Below are 21,656 nucleotides of genomic sequence, written 5' to 3'. Positions count from 1 at the left end.
TTCTGTGTCTCCCTCTCTCTCTGCCCCTCCCCCGTTCATGCTCTGTCTCTCTCTGTCCCAAAAATAAATAAAAAACGTTGAAAAAAAAATTAAAAAAAAAAAAAAAAGAAAAGTGGAAGCTCTTAAGCAGTCTTAAGCGGACAGCTATCCATAATTATCCAGCAGCATGTACTTCTTCTCTGGATACCCCGACCTATGGTATGGGGGCTGCCAGGCAGCATATTCCTCTTTCCTTAGCTCCAGCAGGAAGTCAATCTTCCAGAATGAACTATTACTTCTATCTAAAACCAGGGTCTTGGGGCGTCTGGGTGGCTCAGTCGGTTAAGCATCCGACTTTTGATTTCGACTCAGGTCATGATCTCACAGTTTGTGAGTTTGAGCCCATCGGGCTCTGTGCTGACAGCATAAAGTCTGTTTGGGGTTCTCTCTCTCTCTCTCTCTCTCTCTCTCTCTCTCTCATTCTCTCCCCCCGCCCCCCGCCAGTCCCCTGCTTGCACGCTCTCTCAATCTCAAAATAAATAAATCAACAAACATTATTTTAAAATAAAACATAAAATAAATAAATAGAAGCAGGGTCTTGGGCACCTGGGTGGCTCAGTTACTTGAGCATCTGACTCTTGATTTCGGTTCAGGTCATGATCCCACAGTTCATGGGATGAAGCTCTGCATCGGGCTCTGGGCTGACAGTGCAGAGATTGCTTGGGATTCTCTCATTCAAAATAAATACATAAACATTTAAGTAAATAAAATAAAAGCAGGGTCTTAAGGCACTCCTGTTTATGAATCCCCTTGGCTAAAACCCCAGAAAAGTTTCCAGTAGCACCATGTCCTTCAGTAAACATTGTTGTCCTGTGTGACATCTGTTTACTATGTCAGACACCCCTTTCCATATATACAAATCCCTACAGTAATGTTTTAATTGTTGTGTTCGCTTAACTAACAATGTTATTTCTTCATGTGGCCAACTCTTTACCCAGTTCTCCCAGATCATCTGTGTATACTGCTCACCCAGGAGATGCTGTCTTCAGAATGTCTTTATGTCAGATTTTACTATCTTACTCTTCGTGACATTTCTCACACTCCCACTGCCTCCACCTTGTCAATACCTGGGCAAACATCATTTTATAGTAAGTATAAGCAAAAAGGTCTGAGCCTCAATTCATAAGAAACTTTTTTCCTTCATGGATATGGTTGAACCTTTGCTAGATCTCAAAGTCAAATCCTGGTGTTTATTTTTCTGTTTCTGGGATATCCCATAACAGCCCTTCAAAAATAACTAATGGGGGGGGGGGCACATGGGTGGCTCAATTGGTTTTGTCCAACTCTCAATTTCAGCTCAGGTTTTGATCTCAGGGTCGTGAGTTCAAGCCCTGTGTTGGGCTCCACACTGAACACGGAGCCCACTTTAAAAAACAAAAAATTTTTTAAAGTAACTGATGACCCAAAATTTAAAAATACATATTACAAAGTAAGCCATTGCTTCCTCATAAGAATCAACATATCACCACTATATTTTATTTTAATGTTTAATGAAATTAACCCAAAGGTCTGGAGACTATAGGATTATGTATGTTTATCCCAAAACTACAGAATTGATGTCTCCTTCCTATGCATCTTTACACAGTTTTGACAAATTACCTACAACAACTCCTTGCACTTATTTGTTTACATGTTTCTGGTTCACCTTACCTAACTGTAACTTCTTAAGGACAGGATAAATGCAGATACAGGGCCTAATACTGCACCTGACACATAAGAGACATTCAAATGGGCAAAGAATAAAGGAATAGCTTACATAGACAGGACCAAGAAAACAGTTTCTTATCCTTTATGTATTCCCCCAAGTAACACTCAGTTGGATAGATATTTACTTTTTATGAATGCCTAAAATTCAGTTTTAAAGTCCAACTGTCATTTAAAAAATATCAGAAACCGGGGCGCCTGGGTGGCTCAGTCGGTTGAGCGTCCGACTTCAGCTCAGGTCACGATCTTGCGGTCCGTGAGTTCGAGCCCCGCGTCAGGCTCTGGGCTGATGGCCCAGAGCCTGGAGCCTGCTTCTGATTCTGTGTCTCCCTCTCTCTCTGCCCCTCCCCCGTTCATGCTCTGTCTCTCTCTGTCTCAAAAATAAATAAATGTTAAAAAATTTTTAAAAATATCAGAAACCTAGTCAACACATGGCCAGCTTGACTCATTAAATTGTGACCCAAATTTCAATCAAAACAGTTGTTGACCAGAGTCTATATAGAAACTGGTCTAACTGGGAGCTCCCAGTTAGCCTTGGAAGGAGCCTCGGAAGGTTGTTGGAACTTTAGAGATGCAAGGTGTCTGTAAATCACAATGATTCTGACTTCTAACCAAGCTATCAAACCAAAACCACACCATCCTTAACCCTGTACTCAGTTTACTATAGTTTCCTGTAACATTTCCAAATTGTTACATGTTTTTCAAAAACACTTCCCACTAAGTTTCAGAATACACATATAAAAAGTCCAAATAAACACTCATGAATTAGTCTCAAGTGTTACTAACAGCATTTGCCACATAATTACTAAAACTGGGATAGGGGCACCTGGTTGGCTCAGTTCCATAAGTGTCCAACTCTTGATTTCAGCTCAGGTCATGATCTCACAGTTTCTGAGTTTGAGCCCTACATTGGGCTCTGTGCTGACAGTGCAGAGCCTGCCTGGGATTCTCTCTCTGCCCCTCCCCTGCTCTTGCTCTCTCTCTCTCTCTCAAAATAAATAAATAAATACAGTAAACTTTAAAAAAAATAAATAATAAATAAAACTGGGAGAGAATTCTAGCGTGACCAACAAAAATGACCAGTTAATCTGAATTTTTTTAATAGCCATAGTATCAAAGCCAAAAAAAAATTTTAAAAAGGTTAATTATTTCCATATTTCCTATTATTTACAGGGATAAGTGTAGTTCCCACTAGAAATTTACTGAGGCTAACAGCCAATATAAAATTTAACCTGTTTTTATTACCAACCCAAGTTGCCAAACAAGCTTGAGTGTGGGGCTTTGAACAGCTCAGGGAAACATGACTGCTAACCAAAGAACCTACAGGGCAGGGAGTCAAATTAGTTTTGATCCTTTCCTCACTGGGCTGAAGTTTTAACAAGTATAATGAATATACTAATAATTCTGTATGTCTCTCTTATCAACCTCTTGTTGATCGCAATTTATTTAGAACTACAGCAACTAAAGGAAACTAACCTGGGAATTTGAATTTTCATCACATACATCACCAAAGTGGAAACCAGTATTTAAGAAACAGACTCTGTGAGTGTGTGTGTGTGCGCGTGCGTGTACATATATCCTTGCTGAACCTCATATAAAGTAAATTAAAGTTCTAGGTAGGTTCTGGAAGATTCAGTACTAGCTCTAATTGCATATCAAGGTCATCCACAAAAAACAGAGAATAGTATGAGAGGAAACTGCTGAAGAAAGGTAGGCAGTGGTTCTTAAACCAACTTGCCTAATATACTGCAGCCACCATGCAAGTTACTTCCCCTCTCAATGCCTCAGTTTCTTTACATAAAACTGACATGCAGACAAATGATAGGGCCCTTTTTTTTCTCTGGGGTTCTGGCCCCTACCTATACAGTTCCTTTCCTCCCCATCACTGTCCCTCTATATACTCATACACTTAAAGTATATTTTTTAAACGTCTTGAAATGTGAAAACAGGGTGACATCTATTTTCATGTTAGATACTAAAATGTAATCAACACATCTGTGCACTCTTACTGATTTAGCAGTCCAGAAAGTGGGGAATGGGAGTCAGCCCACCCTCAAGTAATACACACTCCCTTTTGGGACTTAAGACTGCCCTCACAAGACAAAGAGGAAAGACTATCACAAACCAATTCAAGGATTGAGTTCGATCATCAAATTCCAAAACACAAGATAAATGTTGAAGGGGAGGACAAGAAGAGTTATGTGCCCCATTTACAGTAATAAATGTCTGATAAGTATTTGCTGAATTCTAGATTTAAATCACAGGCCTTACTGGGTTCCTTTTCTGCTTACTGTCATAGGAGACTTACCCCAGAAGAGCAAGCACTTTCGAAGCAAAGCATGGGAAGGAAGCAGTAAACCCAGCAAATGAACAAACCAAACCCATCCATTTCTGTACAAGGGCAGCATGGAACAGAACAAGGCAATTCATTCAAAGCCATAGTGTAGAGACAGGCAGCAAAACAATATCTGCCCAATGTGACACAGCATACACTTAACCTTCTACAAAAATGACCTGACCTTGCTATAAGGCAAAGCAAATATTAACATTCCCTCTTCACGTGGGCACTTCACAGATGCAATGAATGCCTTTGCAAAGGATCCTTTCACTGAAATTTACTCCTTGATTTTTTAGGACAATACCAAACACTTTGCAAAACTTGTGATTGTGGACAACAGTATCACAGTAACTGATCCAACAAAAGCAGCAAAGAACAGCGAAAATGTTACTTGCTTCATAACCTAGTCCAATAATCATTTGCTAAATTACCAAAAAGGACATGAAAATGTCAAATGCCGCGTGTGGAAGACATTAAAAGCGATTCTTAGATTACATCTTCACAAAAGAAATCGCAAGTATTCATAAAAAAAAAAAATGACTGAACAGATTCTTTTACATAGCGAATGCTCCTTTAAAAAGTTACATAATTTCAGGGATGCCGCTAACTAAACATAATAAATGTAAAACACTGCAACCGTGTTTTTCAAAAAGTAGGACTAACTGGCAGTCCCCGACCAATTCCTAACCTCCAGCAATCTGCGTGCGTCTCGCATTTCTCAACCGCGCTGCTGATAACAGAGATTGTCGTTTTAATCACCTCCCAGCCTATCTCCCCGCACGCCCTCCCCCCTGAGCTGGGGCGCGCACAGGGCTGGAGAGCAAGCCCCGGGAACTCTCGCTGGCCGGCCTGTGTGAGCAAAGGGAAGGAAATGACACAGGCAGGAAAAAAAAGCAAATCAAGGAAAAGACACAACAGCAGCTGGGCCTGCACCAGCCTCCAGCCCGGGCCCCACACTGAGCTCCCGCTCCCCCGCCCTCGGGCTCGCGGTCCGGCTCGCTCGGGCCGGAGCGGGCTGCCCCGCTGAGCACGGGCCCTCGATTCCGCCGCCTCCTCCTCGGGATGCGCCTGCCGCGCGGCCCGGAAGGAGGCTGCCCAGTGGGCTCCGCCGGCCCGGACCGCCCCGGCGGGCCAAGAAAAACCGAACCCCCGCCCGGGCCGCCGAGCCGCGAGCGGGGCGGGCGGACGCCGGCGGTCCGCAGCCCGGGCCGGGCGGGCTGTCCATGCCTGTCAGGCGGCGGCCCAGGGTCCTCCTCCCCTCAGCCCGGGGCGGGGCGACGCGAAGCAGCGCGGGCAGAGGCCGGGGCGGTGGCGACACTCACCCATGGTGGCGATGGCGGCGGCGGCGGCTCGGACCCGAGTGTCACCTCCGCAGCCGGAGCTGCATGCCGGGGGCCCGGGCGGCGGGGACGGCAGCGGGCCTGGCTCCGCGCGGGGGGCGCGGGCTGCGCTCGGGGCCCCCGCCGCCTCCCCAGGCTCCGGCTCCGGCTCCGCCCGCGGCCGGGCGCTGTGGCATGGGCAGGGTGGCCCGCTACATCCCCGGCGCTCCTCGGCTCGGCCCAGCCCGGCCTCGGCGGCGCCGCTCGGCCCGCCCGCCCGCCCGTCTCTCAGTCCCGCAGTCGCTCCGTCCGGCCACCGTTCTCCACCTCAGGAACGCTCCGAAAAACAAACCGCTGGTCGCGCAGCTCGCCCCCTTGTCTGTCACTCACTGCAGCGCCCGCCAATCCCAGGCAGTCGCTGGACCTTCGTACCACCCCCGCTCACTTCGCTAGCCAATAAGAGGGAAGAAGTCGCTGCCCCAGTAGCCCCCCAACCCCACTCTCTCCCCAACACCCTAACTCTCAGCCGCCAGCTAATCATCAGCACCACACCATGAACCAATCCCGCCCACTCTCTCAGTATGCCAATGGGCGAAGCCAAGGCCGTTTCCGAAGGCTGTCTACCGCCTGCCAATCATCGAAACAGCACCCGGTTCCCTCTCTTCTAGCCAATCACGTAGAGGGCTCTGAGCACCCGCCTCTGCGCATCCTTGCCGTCTCAGCCTCCCTCTCTCCCCGGGAGGTGTTTGTTGCTCCAATCACAGCTCGCGCGTGAGGCTCCGCCCACATTCCCACCTCCCGTCAGTCACTGAAGGCTCGGCTGGCGCGCGGGCTGGCGGTGTTCCCCTCCGGCTACTTTGGGGCTGGAGTTTGGGAAAACGGCTGGAGGGGCCCCCGGCCTCCCGCCCTCTCAGCTCTCGGCAGTCCAGGCGGGCCCTGAGACCAGCGTCCTGCCCCTCCCAGTGCCCACACCGGGCGCTTAATAACCGGGGAGAGTTCTGGCTCTGAGCGCTTCCCGGCGTGTGGCCACCTTTGCTGCCCGACCCCCGGACGACTCCTCTGGTCCAGACGTTGCACTTGCCCGGAGGCGGGGGCGGCCTCACCGGTGCCCGCCTTTTCCCGGGTCTCCTACCTCCGGGGCCACACCCTCCGAGGGGCTGGGATAGTACTGGAATGTGGGTCCTCGGGAGCCTGGGAGTTGCGCTGCTGGCCAGGGTAGAAAGCAGTAAGTGGCAAAGTCAGAGAGGTTCTTTCGGATAAGAGTTTTTTCTTTGGTTATGAAAGCAATACAAGCTCTTTGAATTAAAATTGAAAGAAAAAATTGCACCCCAGAGATAGTTTTATCTCTTTCCTACCAAGATATACAACGTTTGACAAAAATGGCTTCATACTGTTTTGTAGTATGCTTACATTTTATTAAAAGTGTTTTCCCGTGCCACTGAAATATTGTTCCAAAACAATTGTACTGGCTGCATGATATTTCAAAATAGAGAATGACCGTAAGTAATTTCCCCAACCCCCATTGTTCAACATTTTCTACACCCACATCTTTAGATGCCAAGTCCATCACAATTAATATGCGCTCCCTTCCTCTAGTCCCTGTTCCAGTGGAATATAAATCAGACGCCAGAATAATCTTCCCCTGATGCCATTTTCAACCGTCAGCTAAGAACCTTTAGTGGTGGCTTTGCTTTGGGTGTCAAATCGTTCAAGAACTACCTTAGACTCCTCTCTTTACACTCCCTCCTCCCCACAATATTTAATCAGGCCCCTTGTCCAAGCTGTTTCTTTTTCTCCAACGAGTTTTTAAGTCTGTCATTCTTCTTGATTAGATCCCTATTCAGTTTATTGTACTTCCTTAACTATAATAATCTCTTTCCTAGGGAGGGGAGAAAGAGCAAAGGGGAAAGAAAATTTATAATTATGTCATCTATTATATGCCAGGCACATCGTCTCATTTTATCTTTCCAATAACTCTGAGGTAAACAATACTATTGGCATTTAAATGATGAAAGTGAAGCTCAGAGAAGTTTAAGTACCATGTCTGGGTAGGAGAGCCAGAATTCATACCCAGTCTGTCTGCCACCCAAAGGTCATGTTCTTCTACTGAGCCAGGTCAGTGTTTCTCAACTGCTTTTTCATGATCACCTCGCAAGGAGAAAATTTTGAATTAATTAAATGTAATTTTTTTTTAACGTTTATTTATTTTTGAGACAGAGACAGGAGTGTGAGCAGGGGAGGGGCAGAGAGAGAAGGAGACACAGAATCCAAAGCAGGCTCCAGGTTCCGAGCTGTCAGCACAGAGCCTGACACAGGGCTCCAACTCCCAAACCATGAGATCATGACCTGAGCCAAAGTCGAACACCCAACTGACTGAACCACCCAGGCAACCCTAATTAAATGTAAATTCTAATGGGAGAAATTAAATACTAAGGAATAAGATTTTGTCAAGTAGGGTTGAGCTTTGAAGGCCACATACCATTGTATTATCTAAGGTTTTTCTCATCCCTTACGAATCATTTTTTACCTCACTGGAGTATCACCCTGTTGAGAATGTGTGTAATAAGCCAGTGCTAGAGGTCCCAATATACCGGTCTGAGGCTCATATCTGACCCTTAATTGTACTGACCTATGAGATTAAAAAAAAAAAAAAGACAACCATGTGAGTGGAAATCTGGTTAGTACTCTATTGCCTGTGTTGGAAGGTTTATTCAGCAGCTTCTCTTGGAAAGTCTAAAACACATCTCCAATTTCACAAGTTTCACACCAAACTCTTTATCCTTTCCCCCTCCCCACCAAACACCCCCTCTCCTCTGTTTTCCCAATTGTGAAAATACAAACCTAGGAGGAGTCTTCCTTGGTTTTACTCTTTCCCTACCCCTACATCTAATCCTTCAGCAAGTTTCTCACCTATTGTTTCAAAATGTATCTGAATCCAATCCACTTCTCACCACTACAGCCTTGGTCCAAGCCGCCACCCTCTGTTGGATGACTGCCTTAGCCTCCTAACCCTTGGATGACTGCCTTAGCCTCCTAACCCATCACCTGTTTCCTCTGTGGCCACCCAAAAAATGATTCTCCACACAGCAGCCAGAGCAATCCTTGTAAAATGTAATTCAGATCATGTCATTGCCCTGCTGTTAACCCTCCAATGGCTTTCCATCACACTTATAATAAAACCCAAACTCTTTGCCATGGCCTTTCAGGCTTAGTAGGAGCTGGCCCTGCCATTCTCTCTTGCCTCATCTCTACTTCTCTCCCATGACCTCTCTCCTAGCCACACTGGCCTTCTTACCCTATTTTGAACCTGTCAAGTTCAGGAACTTTGCACTTGCCATTTCTACCTGGAATGCTCTCCGCCATCCCCCCTCCCCCACAAGGTGTTCCCATGGCTAATTCCTACATTTTATTCAGGTCTTCACTCAAACTGTCAACTCTTCTGAGTTTCTAACCACCCCATTCAAAAAGAGCCTCTCTCCTCTCCATCATTCTTTATCCCCATATTTTGCCTTATTTTTCTTCAGTGTCTGTGTCTAAAAGTATGTATTTACAGGGTGCCTGGGTGGCTCAGAGAGTTAAGCGTTGGGCTCTCAGTTTCAGCTCAGGTTGCAATCTCACAGTTCATGGGATCGAGCCCCGTGTCAAGCTCTGTGCCAACAGAGCTCTCTCTCTCTCCCTCTCTCTGCCCCTCCCCAACTTGCGTGTGCAAGCACACTCTCTCTCAAAATAAATAAACACCTTTTTAAAAATTACATTTACTTGTCTTTCCTTTAATTACAATGAACATAAGCTATGTAGGAGCACAGATTTTGTCCTGTTCACTGCCCCATCACCAGCACTTAGAATACTGCCTTGCACATGGTAGAGAACTATAGTACAACCACATAAGTACTTGGCTGAAAAAAAGAGCCTTCTGATTGTCTTTCTTTCTAGCAAGAGCTTTCTTTGAGGGCTTATTTTCCATTGTCTGTACCTTAACCAGCCATCTCAAACATTCCCACGCTGAAGTTACCATATCAGACTTTCTTCTGAGCTCCCAAACATCCATTAGCCTCTCAAAGGCACCTCAAATTCTACAGGTTCAAACTGAGTTCATTATTTTCCTCCATAGTTCTGTATTTCTTCTACCATTTTCAGTTTCCCAAGTTAGGTTCTCAACTCCAAGTTGAGTTCTCTACCTTGGAGAACTCTTCCTCACCATTTCCTTCCCCCCTTCAGCTAATCTTGACCATGTTACCAATCTGTCCACTCCTCGCCCATCCTCAGCTCCACCATCCCAATTGAAACCTAATGTAACAGTATCTACTTATGTCAAAGGGTGATCTTTTTAAAATGGACACCTGATCTTGTCACGCTCTGCTTAAAAATTTTAAGTTTTTTCCTATTGCCCTTAGGATAAGTCGAATATATGAATGTAGTTAAGAAGGCCCTTCAGGACCCAGGCTATGCCTCTCCAGCCACAAGTTTTCCCATTTCCTACCTCTGCCAACCTCATCATATGTTCTGGCCACACTGACCACTGGCAGTTTGTTTTGCCTCTTTTCCTCTGCATGTGCTATTTTGTTTTGAACACTCTTCTCCTCCACTTTTGCCTCCATCCTCATTCTTCCAGGAAAGAACTAAGCCTGAACATCACTCCCTCCAGAAAGCCCTTCCAGACAAATACAATTCTGGGTACCAGAGCACCTAGTACTTTCTTCATCAAAGCACCTGTCCCACTCTGTTGTAATTGGCTTTAAAGGAAGTAGGCACAGAGACAGAAGCTGTCATTCAAATTGGTATGCCTAGCATCTTTCATAGTTCATTAAAAAAAACAAACAAACATTTTTTTGAATGAGTAAGTGAACCTCAAATGGGGAGGTCAGTAGTTGTAGCCTCCACAAGTATGTTATGTATCTTTTCTTTCTATATTCTCTCCTCACTCATTTTCCCCATGTGAAGCCTCCCATCTGTGTCATATCTTCTCAAGTCTGTTACCCTGGTTTTACACTGAGTAGATGCCCCTGATTAAATACCTGAACCATACCTGACTTCAAGGATCACGACCTGCCCCTAGAGCTCAGGGCCTCAGGCAGCCCTGTCATATACAAGCTGCATTACTACTTTCCTTTTTTTTCTTTCAAGAGCAGAGGGACACTTGAACACAAGATAGGGAACAATAAACACAAATGAATGCTCTTTGGGATAGTTCAATGAATTTGGTATAAAAAAAAAAAAGAAAACAAAACTACCACCTGATTTTCTGAAAATTCTTTTAATTCAGAGGTAAAGTAGAATATATTCAGGTTACCAGTTCAAACACTTTATCTGCATTGTTAAGGATTGATGTATACCTCATAGAAGATTTTTACAACCATGATATTTTATTATTGACATTAACTTATAGAGAAAAACTGCTTTTCCATTTTGAAATTCCATTTCTATAAATTTATCCAAAGGAACCCTTTGCAAATGAGCAAAAGTAAGTAATGTTGATTGCAACATCCAGGATATATTGTGAAGTGAAAAACAAAAACAAAAACAAAAATAGTTTATAAGGCTGAAATGTAGAGGGCAATCACATTTCAGTTTTAAAAAAATGTTCATTCATATTTAGTGGGGGGGGGGGGGGGGAGGAGGCCAACATTTATTGAGCACTTACTATTGCCAGGCACTGTCTTAAGTGCTTAACATATATTAACTTACTTAATTCTCAAAATAGCCCTAAGAGATAGATACTATTATCCACATTTTATACATGAAGAAACAGGTACAAAGAGGTGAAGTTCTTGTCCAAGGTTGCTGGCAACTGGAAGAGTTAAAATTTATTCCCCAGCAGATCAGTTCCAATGAGTAGAATAATAAAGAGTAGATTGTTAATGTTGGTGGTATCTTACAAGTAAGGGGGTAGGGAAGTCCCCCATTTGAGGTTCACTTATTAAAAAAAAAACCCAATGTTACCTTTTTGGCATAGTCAAAAGAAAGATAAAAAGAGGAAAAAGTAAAAACTACTATCCTGTTCAGTGTCCGGGGGTAGCATCAGGAGAGAAAGCGATTTCAGTCAAGACTAATATAGCATCTATCATAACATTCTCTTTTGTTAGACCTACTGGCACATTTATTTCCTCCTCAGAATGTCTCCAGAGGAGTCCAGGGGACTTGTAAAAGTCTACAAGTTGCGATTTCTTCCAGTGTGAAGTTATACTGACTGTTGTACTATAAGTTTCAGAGAATAAAAAAAAGACAAAAAAATAACTCAGTAACTCATGGTTTTTCTATTGTCAGCTGGAGGCAAAGCCTTCATGGTTCCTATTTGATTCAGCTGGGGCCTCTGGCAGAGTGAAGGCAGCTACAAAGCACATGAACACTTCTTTTAAGAGTCAAGGCTATGGACAGAACTGGCCACCAATACTCCCATCCCACTAAAAGGTCACTTGAAAGTGAGCCCAAGCCAGCTGCGAGGTATTGAATGATTTTGTGTTGCTAAGACAATGACCAAAGACAAGGTAAAGGCAAGCCAGGACCAGACCTCATTCTTCTGACTTTAAGGTATGCCTGACTCCTGGCCTCTCACATGTGGTCTCCCTAGTTGGACAATAATGTGACGAGTTTTCTTTTGAAAAAATGTTTCCCCTGGTAAAATATATGATTATAGAAAATAAAACTCAGTGATAACATCACCATTCAGAGATAACCAGTTTTGAGATTTTGATACACTTCCTTCTGTTTTTTTTTTTAAGTTCATACATAGATATGACTAGATTTTAAAATTTGGACCATACTATACAGTTTTTCACATCTTTGTTTTCCACTTGACATTATATTGTAAACATTTTCTGACCTAAAATATTCTTTGAAAAATAAGTTTTAGAAGAATAACTCCTACCCTCTCTAATTAACTATTCAGTTAAATAGTTATTTAACTACTTAACCTATGTAGCTAAAGGGCTCTAGCAGACTTAGAAGCAGAACAGGTCCAAATAAGGTTTCATTTCTGCCTCTTCCATATTAACCTCAGGAAAGACTGTGGGGCACCACCAGGGGTCAGTGCAGAGCCATCTAGTATGCCTTGCTGGAAGAAATTGGTTACACAAAAATTATTAACAAATCCTACCTATTAGATTAGAGGAATGTTCACATGAGTAGCCAAGTTCCCTTCCAGAGATGGCTTTCCTGGTGCAGATGTCTCATATCAGAAATTATCACATTCCTCCAAATTATAATTATATTCAAAGTTTACAAAACAGAGCTATTTTACAAACCAAGGTCTATCAATAGAAAATGTAGTATTAGACCTATTCTCACCTGCTTCGTATGAGACCATTTGTGCATAAAATACTTGGCCTCATTATTTTATAGGTTTGCTGTGAAAATCAAATAAATAACATATGAAAGAATCATCTTATAAATTACAAAGCAGCACTTCAACTTTAAGTTACACTATTTTAATGATGTGTTCAGCAGATATTTGGATGAGTTATCTCCTATACAAACAAAATTCCAGGTAGTATCATGATTATGAAATGAGGTATAAGAGCATATGCTTTGGCATTTTCATGGTTTATTCATTGGTTTTCCTCCCCCTTGCCCTTGCTCTCCAACTGCTGAAGTCATGATGGAATTAGGAATCCTTTCCTAGAAGGAGGAAGTTATTATTTATAGCCAAATTGGTTTTTCTTCTTTTCCTCATTTACCTGAGGCTGCTTCAGAAAAATTACTGAGTTCAGAACTGGCTTAAAAAACTTGAGTAGGTGAATAATAGGGATCAAAAAGCTACTCCAGGCCTGACATGCTTGATGGGCTCCAGCACAGGTGATTGGCACTCTTGGTCTCTCTAACCCAAAAGTGACTCTGAAGAGCATAATGTACAAAGGGTCCTATTCCCCAGCTGTCAGGCTCTGACTCAGTCCTTCACCCTTCCTTCTATTCTCATTTCCTCTCCAGTTCCCAGTGCCCCATCATTTAGCAGCAGGGATGAAAAGGAGCCAGGGTGGGTGTTCTGGGGATCAAGCAAGTTTCAAAACCAGCATGGCATAGCCTTTCCTGAGAGCGGTCCAATCTGCTCACAGGTCCACTCTGACCAATCTCAGAACACATGGAAGGCTGGGCAAAGCAGGGCCTGGGAGTCCCTTATTATTGGCACTTGGGTTTCCTACTGGGTTAGAACCTTAAGCTCTCTGGCAGAAGCAGGGCACAGAGGCCACCTGAAGAGAACAAGGATGCAGGCACAGCAGCTCACACTGCCCTAGGATAGCTCCAGCAGACAGAAGTCCTGTGTCTGACCTCTGAGGTCTTATGCCTTAGGGCAGGATCTAACTCAGGGCACCAAATAAATAGCCTGTACTCCTGGTAAGTACAGGTCTTGGTACACAGGTGTTTGACAAATACTATTTGCAGGATCAGTGACAGGTTTAGGCCATTAAACCAGCATTAGAGCACAGAGTAGTACCCAAAGAGAGCTACATTTCTTTGGTCAATTAAAAAAAAAAAAGTTCTGGAGTAGTGGAACTAAACCCATAGATGTCAAAGGAAGTCAAGAGGGTTCCAACAGCTGGACGAAAACCCAGGAAAACAGAAGACCCACACAATAGCAGTGCAGCAACCCACATCAGTCACCTTATTTTTTTTATTTTTTCAATCACCTTATTTAAGAGTAGTTTCCGAGGTGCCTGGGTGGCTCAGTTGATTATCTGGCTCTTGATTTCGGCTCAGGTCATTTGTGGGACTGAGCCCTGTGTCAGGCTCCATGCTGAGCGTGGAGCCTGCTTGAGATTCTCTCTCCCTCTGCCCCTCTACCTTGCTCAGGCATTCTCCCTCTCTCTCTTAAAAAAAAAAGAAAGTAGTTTATAGTACATGGGTCCTCAGGGCACCTATCCTTCCCTGAGATCAGAGTCTGATTAGCTGGCTGTTTCCACCCTGCATCCAGGAGGGCTATGAGACATCAGCAGAACTGACAAAGAGGCCCCACAGAGATGTAGTGATTCCCTTGGCCTCAAAGGGCTGCAGGTCTTGGTTTTGTGTCTCCTAAGCTGCTAGGTCTCCAATCTGCTTCAGTCTCAGAGTACGCTGCAAAAGCCTGTGCTCCAGAAAGGGCTGCCAGTTGCCTAGGAAGGACCTCATGGGCACATACAGCCTTGTTACTCAATGTTGTCATAGACCTGGATCACATCCTCGTGGTTGCCAAGAGCCTGGATGAGAAGGGCAGCCTGCTCCAGGTCGGGGTCAGCGAGCCGCACCTTTGTGTTGGGGATGAATTCTAGCGAACAGGACACAGAACACAAGCCCAGCGAGTCCAGCTTCTTCCTCACTTGATGCAGTGAAGAGGCATCACAAATAAACTAGGGACAAAGGAAAGTCAGGTGAGGAGTCAGGAGGTAACAGGGTAAGGCCAGTCAGAACTCTGCAAAACCTGAATGCAATTACTATTATGAATCACCAGATTTAAGTTCTTTACGAGCAGAGATATAGTTTTCAGAGTTCTGAATCCTTCTCAAAGTCCTCAGTAAGCCCTTTCCAGTATTCACTTAATACGTGTTTGTGCAATGTGTGAACTCTTTATGTCACCTGTACCCCAGGGCACAAAAGAAGAAACCGAGAGAGGCATGCCTTAACGCATCTATTAGGACCCTCTCAGAAGTCCACCAAACACTAAGTCTTCATACTCACTTTAAAAATGTTCTTTTCCTCTTCGTCTTCAGTTTCCTTGACATCTTCAGCTCCTGCTTCAATTGCCATCTCCAGGGCACGCTCTAGGTTCACAGCTTTCTTCTCTCGGTCCTCCACTCCAACCACGATCACCCCCTTTTTGTCAAAGGAGTGGCGAGCTCCATCAGCCATCATTCCCCTAAAAGGAAAGGAAATGCGCCAGACCGAATGCCTTTAGACTCAGCCTCCACATAGCACTGCATTCTAATACTCTTATTTCCCACCCAGCCTTCGGAGTATAGACATACATACTTCTGAAGGAGAAGATGTAGCTACGACCTGGCAAGGAAATAATCCAAACATATCTCCATCCCCTACTTTCTGCCCTGATTGGAGTTTAGTGGATGCAAAAACTTTGCTCATCTTTTAAGATTCCAGTCTCGGTGGTACATTTTAAGACCTGGACATTATATGGCTACACATAAGGAAAAATAGGTCAAAGAGCCCCTTCTACATCTAATGAACAAGTCTTCTGGATCCTGCCTAGTACAGAACGAAACAAGGGAGAAGAAATGATCCCACCTGGATTCTGCTAAGGATGAAGTGTGCTTAAAACTTGAAACACCGCCAAGAACAACAGTATTTTCCTTGCAAAGAATTGGAACTTTAAGGCTTCATAGCCTTCCACTTTCCCTAGACATATACCTACCCGTTCTTGTTCAGGATATGTCTGATGTCTGAATGGCACTTGGAGCCACTGTTGGATAATGCCTCAATGAGCAGGGAAGAGCCACCAGGGCCTCGGCCCTCATACAGCAAATAAACATCCTTGGTTTTCTGCAATAAACAACATGAGCACATTTTCCTGTTTCCCAGTTCCCTCCTGCATCCCAGCCCAGAACACAGATAACAACTCCATGGGAGGGGCTCTCTGGAGTAGAGCTCAGACTCTCAAGTCTTTATTGTTGTCCCCCACCTCTGAGAGGTGGCCCTTGGGACCAACTTTTGAGGTAACTGAAAGTATAACCCCTTACTGGGAAGGGAGTCTGTTTCTCTGGTCCCTGAACAATCAGTCAGCCATCTCCCAGTTTCATTTCCTCCCTGTCCCAGCTGAATCTCACATCTAACCCCCCCACCCCACCCCGCGCCAACTCCCACCAAGACTCCTCCTCCTATGCCCACCCCGCATGAGGCCCACCCCGCATGAAACCCATCAGTGAAGTCTCCCCTGGGGTGCTGAGTACTGCTTCAGGAAATAGCACACCTGGGCCCTATCATAAGAACCACTGAAAATAGCAGGGCCACAAAATTCAAACAATTCATCAGAAGTCTAATGACCAATCAATCTCATCTGGACCTTCCATGCCACCTCCATTTATCCTTTGCCTGCACATTCAACTTTCACGACTCTCTCCAAGCACCCTGCCCTGCTGCCTTTCCAGGAACTCCCAAATGACAATTTCTTCCTTCCACAGCCCACATGAGGGCAGTGTTTATAAATGGTTAAAGAACAGGCTCTAGAGTCTGTCTGGTTTCAAGTCTGTCATTTTCTGTGTGACTTGGTCACCTAATCTTTCTGTTTCCCGGTTTCCACTTAAGGTTGTTTTGCGGATTCAGTGAGATAACGCATACAAAGTTCCTATCAAAGTGTTTGGCCAAGAGTAAGCACTCAATAATTATTGGCTATTAAGATGATTATCATTCCTCAAATCCTTCCTACTTGTCCCAGAGGAAGAGGTGTCCTCTCACCTGGGCTCAAAGACAATTCACATAACTGGGCTCTACATCCTTGCCCCTCCCACCATCACTATTGCCCCTGTCTCTCTTTCTACTGGCTCTTCTCCTTTAGGGCATAAATATCTGAAAAACAAACCTTTTCTCAATCTAATATTCCCCACACTGTGTCCCTTCTTTCTCTCTCATCTCCTCACATACTTGGCTAAGCAGTCCTAGGTCCCTAGGCCATATGCTTCTGTACATTGTCTATTCATCCTGTTCCTGATTATGCTCCCACAACCAATGTCCAAGGACACAGAGGCACCAGAAGGCTCTGTATTGAGGGTATCGACCACAATGCTACTCTTCTCTCTGATAATTTGAGTGTTTAGTGGCCTTCCAGACATGGGCCCTGGAGGGGCTGTGATCAATAAGAAAATGTCAAAGTGAGGACACACCCCCATTTTCAGTGATGCATCAATCGTTGACTTGGGCATGTGCTTGCTGCGACACACCTCTAAGATGTTGGCCAGACTGCTGTTGAGTTCAGGGTTGGGGCCTCCTTCTGAGATAGAGAGAAAAGAGTGAGTGAAAACACTGCATTACAGCCAGGGGGAAAGAAGGGATTTTTGCCACTTTACCCACCTCCAGCCAGAAGAGCAGCAGGTCGCCACTTAGCTCTCAGTTCATTTAGAACATTAATTCAGCATTTGAATACAGAAAGGTATTTTGGAAAAGAAGGTTCTAATTCACTCTTTAAGGGCGGATATCTTCCTGCTAGGTTTCAGTGAACACCACTTTGAATCGGGTAAGAAATGAAAATGGTACCAACATTTCCTGGACTTATTAATACCTCTTGCTCTGACACCACTATTTTGTAATTATTGAAACATTCACATGACAGCATGTAATCACGCTGTCTCTAAGAGTAGGGACTATATCTCATTATCTTGTATTACCAGTGCATATAACAAACATTCAATACTGTTATCTAACTCAGTATCAAGATTTTAGAAGAAAAGGAAGCAAAGAGAAATATCAGGCATGAGTTCTAGGGGTAAACTTATATTTACTGAGTGCCTATTATGCACCAGAAATGACCTCAAGGTAGGCACTATGCCTGTTTTAGATTAGAAAACTGAAACTCGGGGAACCTGGGTGGCTCAGTTGGTTAAGTGTCCGACTCCAGCTCAGGTCATGATCTCATCATTTATGAGTTCGAGCCCTACGTCAGGCTCTGTGCTGACAGCTCAGAGCCTGGAGCCTGCTTCAGATTCCGTGTCTCCCTCTCTCTGTCCCTCCTCTGCTTGCTCTCTCTCTCTCTCTCTCTCCCTCAAAAATAAACATTTAAAAAAAGAAAGAAAGAAAACTGAAACTCATCAAGGTTAAGCCATTTGCTCAAAGTCATACAGTTAGTAAGTGACAGAAACCAAGTCTTCTTGACTCCGAAGTCCATGATTTTTACAGGACTTGTTCTCCACTCCTACAGGTATCTGACACTAAATACAAAAACAAACAAACAAAAAAAGCCTTTCTACAGTGGCTACACAGTTGGAAAAAACCATGGTTGCAAACTTACCTTCGAAGAAAATGTGTCTTAGGAAACCCTAACAAAGCAAACTGAGTCTGGGCAACTAACAGCTTTACTCAATGCCCCTGCCACACAACCTATGTGCTACCAGAGGGGACTAGAGGGTTTGATTTGTCTCTACTGAAAAGACACACGAGTGACCTTACCCTTAGGGTCTGTTTCTAAGAAGTACCCAGCTACACTCTAGAATGAAGTTACTTTCACCATTATCATCCTAAGAGCAACTCTGTGACAAGCAGGCATACGCTCAGCATCTGGAAAGGTGAGTGGAGACCTACAGTGTAGGGAGGTGTTTTGAACGTTTATAAAGTGGGCAACGGTGAGTATTAGGAAAAGAAAAGAATATGAAGGACCAAGGATCGGGGTTGGCTCTGGTTTAGCTCTGAGAGGCAAGCGAGGCTTTGGGCGCGGAGAGGACAGCAGCGGACGACCGTCAGGTTCTTACCTTTAACCGCCAGGCGGATGCTCAAACAGAGTTTGGAGAAGATGCGACTCCTTTCGGCGTCCTTGGGACCCTTGATATGCCGGACTTTGGACCACTTGTTGTGCCCTGCGGGGACCGCCGCGCTGAGGTGCAGCGTCCTGCCCGGAGCGGGGTTGCAGCCCGTGGGCTCAGGCTGGGAGGCCGCGAGGGTGGACGGAAGAGCCGCCCGGACACCGGGGCTTTGCGCCCACAAGCACCGGGCAGGAACTCTGCTTAGGCTGACAGCGGCCCAAGACGCCATCGGCTCCGACCCTGGGCCAAGGTCAGCAAGAGCAGCCAAAGAGCAGCGACCACGGTCAGCCCGTGGTGTCCGCCAGAGAAACAAGCAGGTCCCGCGCCTGCGGCTACCTCCGCCCTTCACCGGAGACCCAGGCCAGGCCGGGGAAGCAGTGACACGAAGCACCCTGCACCATCCCCGCGGAAGCCGGGAGTGGGTGCCCTCCATAAAGTAACACACTTCCTTTCCCCGGTCCGTTCCGGAAACGTGCCCCCATCGCCCGCAAAATCCGTTCCGCCTCGCGGTACTCGCTTGCTTGTCGTACCTGTGCAGAGCTGGGGCGAAGCGGGGCGACCTGTTTTGTTTTTTTTTTTTTTCTCTTTTCTTTTTTTTAAGGTGTAACTAATAGTTCACTTAGGAATTTATTATTGTTATTATCCAAGCTTCTTTGCGATGGGCTCGGCACTCTCCTCGTACTTTGCCGTATTAGAAACATCAGATTACTCCTAGTACTTCTCCCAGTTCCTTTGTTCAACACAAACCTGTCTTTGCTGGTCTTTGTTCCACTTGACTTCACCTGGCTAACTTTTGTTTTCCTTCAAGATTCAGCTCAGGCATCATTTTTCACCAAATGGAAACATCTCCAGATTCTCCAGTCGGGTTCAGATGCCCTACTTTGTGCTCACATAACTCTTCATACACGTCTGTACCTTAGCACATAACTTTTTAATATAAACATGTTTATGGCTCTGCCACAGTATTAAATTCTTTGAGAGCAGGTTGGTACCTTGTGTCTGGCACAGTTCTTCGGGTTTTTTGTTTTGTTTTGTTTTAAACAGCTTTATTGACATGATTTACATGTCATACAAGTCACCAATTTAAAGTGTATAATGGCTTTTAGTATATGTATTCACAGATTTGTGTTGCCATCATAACAATCAATTTTACATTTTAGTCACTCCAGAAAGAAACCTTTTACCCATTAGTCATTGCCCATTTCCCCCCAATTCCCTCAGTCCTAGGAAACCACCAATTTACTTCTGCCTCTATGGGTTTGCCTATTCTGAACATCTCATGTGAACAGAATCATACAATATGTGGTCCTCTGTGACTGCCTTCTTTCACTTAGCATACAGTGTTTTTAGGGTTCATCCATGTAGCATGTGTCAGTATTTCATTCCTTTTAATTGCCAAAAAATATTCCATTGTATGGATATACCAATTTTATTTACCCATTCATCAGTTGATGGACATTTGGGTTGTTTCCACCTTTTGACTATTATGAATAATATTGTCATGAACATTCATGTTCAAGTTTTTGTACAGACATGTTTTTGTTTCTCTTGGGTATATAACAAGGAGTGGAACTGGTGGGTTGTATAGTAACTCCATTTAACCTTTTGAGGAACTGCCACAGTTTTCCAAAACAGTTGCATTATTTTACATTCCCACCAGCAAGGTATGATGTTTCCACTTTTCTGTACATCCTTGCCAACACTTACCTCTTTTTGACTATAGCTGTTGACATCCTAGTGGGTATGAAGTGGTTTTTTTTTTTTTTTTTTTAATGTTTATTCATTTTGAGACAGAGAGACATAGCATGGGGGGGGGGGGGGGGAAAGGCTGAGAGAGAGGGAGACAACAGCATCCGAAGCAGGCTCCAGGCTCTGAGCTGTCAGCACAGAGCCTGATGTGGGGCTCGAACTCACGAGCTGTGAGATCATGACCTGAGCTGAAGTAGGACGCTTAACCCACTGAGCCACCCAGGTGCCCCATGAAGTGGTTTCTCATTGTGGTTTTGATTTGTATTTCCCTAATGACGAATGATGTCAAACATCTTTTCATGTGCTTATGAAAATACTATTCATAGATAGTATTACTTTTTGTAATTTAAAAATATAGTTTAATATAAATGTTACTTTGAATAGCAAAAAGCAAATTAAGAGAATTTATAATTGCAAATAAGCCTAAAGGCCAAAGTGAAGTTTGAGGTTGCCCTTGTCCAATCAGCCTAAGTCTACCAAGGCAAATCTGTAGTTCGACAAAGTCAGACTATAGACTCACTGCAACAAGGAAAACTGCGCACCATAGGGATGGTGGGGTGTCTCACCAAACAAAGGAAAAGATAATTATAACATAGTATATGTACTAGTATACATATAGTATGGACAAAGGTGGAGGTTAGGCGAAATTTCAATGAAATAGAGTTTGATAGGTTCAAAGGAACACAGAGCTGTATGAAAAGTGGGTGAACATCAGTTCTGGACTGCAAAGCAGACAGAGTTTAGTTTCTGTGGAAACTACAAAGCTAAGTGGGGAATGCTATATTCAAAAACCCCTGCTCTGAGGTTCTATACCTGGCTGGAAATCAAGGCTGCTTCTCTGCCAGTGATTTGGATTCTCCAAGCAAGACTGTAGGTCTTCATTCTCACAGATATCATTTCAAACAGCAAACTTTCTGACAGTCTATGATTTTAGAGAACAAAGCTTTTCAGTGAATTAAACAAAAAAAAAAAGAAAGTAGTCACTGTTATGACACAGATATGCTTGGGAGAAATACTGTTTCTTGTTAACTTTGCAGCTGCTTTTATCTGTGTCTCTATCTGTGATGAACAGCAGGGCAG

General features: G+C 44.5%; 2 protein-coding genes across 5 annotated transcripts in view; both read right to left on the bottom strand.

Annotated features, from left to right (window-relative positions):
- The window catches only part of MAP3K3 (mitogen-activated protein kinase kinase kinase 3), a 62,687-nt gene extending 56,806 nt beyond the window's left edge, over window positions 1–5,881 (bottom strand). For 2 of the 3 annotated variants that reach the window (XR_014136026.1, XM_060645729.3), the window contains exon 1: window positions 5,404–5,881. Coding sequence is in view for 2 of the 3 variants with exons in the window: in XM_060645729.3 (XP_060501712.1) it covers window positions 5,404–5,407 (4 nt within the window). In the remaining variant the exon portion in view is untranslated. The remainder of the gene's footprint in view (window positions 1–5,403) is intronic. The other variant, XM_060645730.3, reaches the window with a different exon arrangement.
- A 4,754-nt stretch (window positions 5,882–10,635) lies between these two features.
- Window positions 10,636–19,373, bottom strand: TACO1 (translational activator of cytochrome c oxidase I). Of its 2 annotated transcripts, none has more exons than XM_060645747.3 (5): window positions 18,777–19,373; window positions 17,256–17,305; window positions 15,734–15,861; window positions 15,046–15,223; window positions 10,636–14,717 (listed from the first exon to the last, which is right to left on the bottom strand). In XM_060645747.3, exons 1-5 carry the CDS (start codon window positions 19,258–19,260, stop codon window positions 14,517–14,519), a joined length of 1,041 nt encoding a protein of 346 aa, XP_060501730.3. In that variant the 5' UTR covers window positions 19,261–19,373; the 3' UTR covers window positions 10,636–14,516. The 2 variants fall into 2 exon arrangements, with proteins under 2 accessions (XP_060501730.3, XP_060501729.3); XM_060645746.3 differs by having other exon boundaries at window positions 17,199–17,305; window positions 18,777–19,364.
- Between the last annotated feature and the right edge of the window lie 2,283 nt (window positions 19,374–21,656).

Source organism: Panthera onca, chromosome E1 (assembly GCF_046562875.1).
Source record: "Panthera onca isolate mPanOnc1 chromosome E1, mPanOnc1 haplotype 2, whole genome shotgun sequence".
NCBI lineage: Eukaryota > Metazoa > Chordata > Mammalia > Carnivora > Felidae > Panthera > Panthera onca.
The sequence above is the reverse complement of the archived record's forward strand: the minus strand, read 5'-3'. Positions and strand labels throughout refer to the sequence as shown.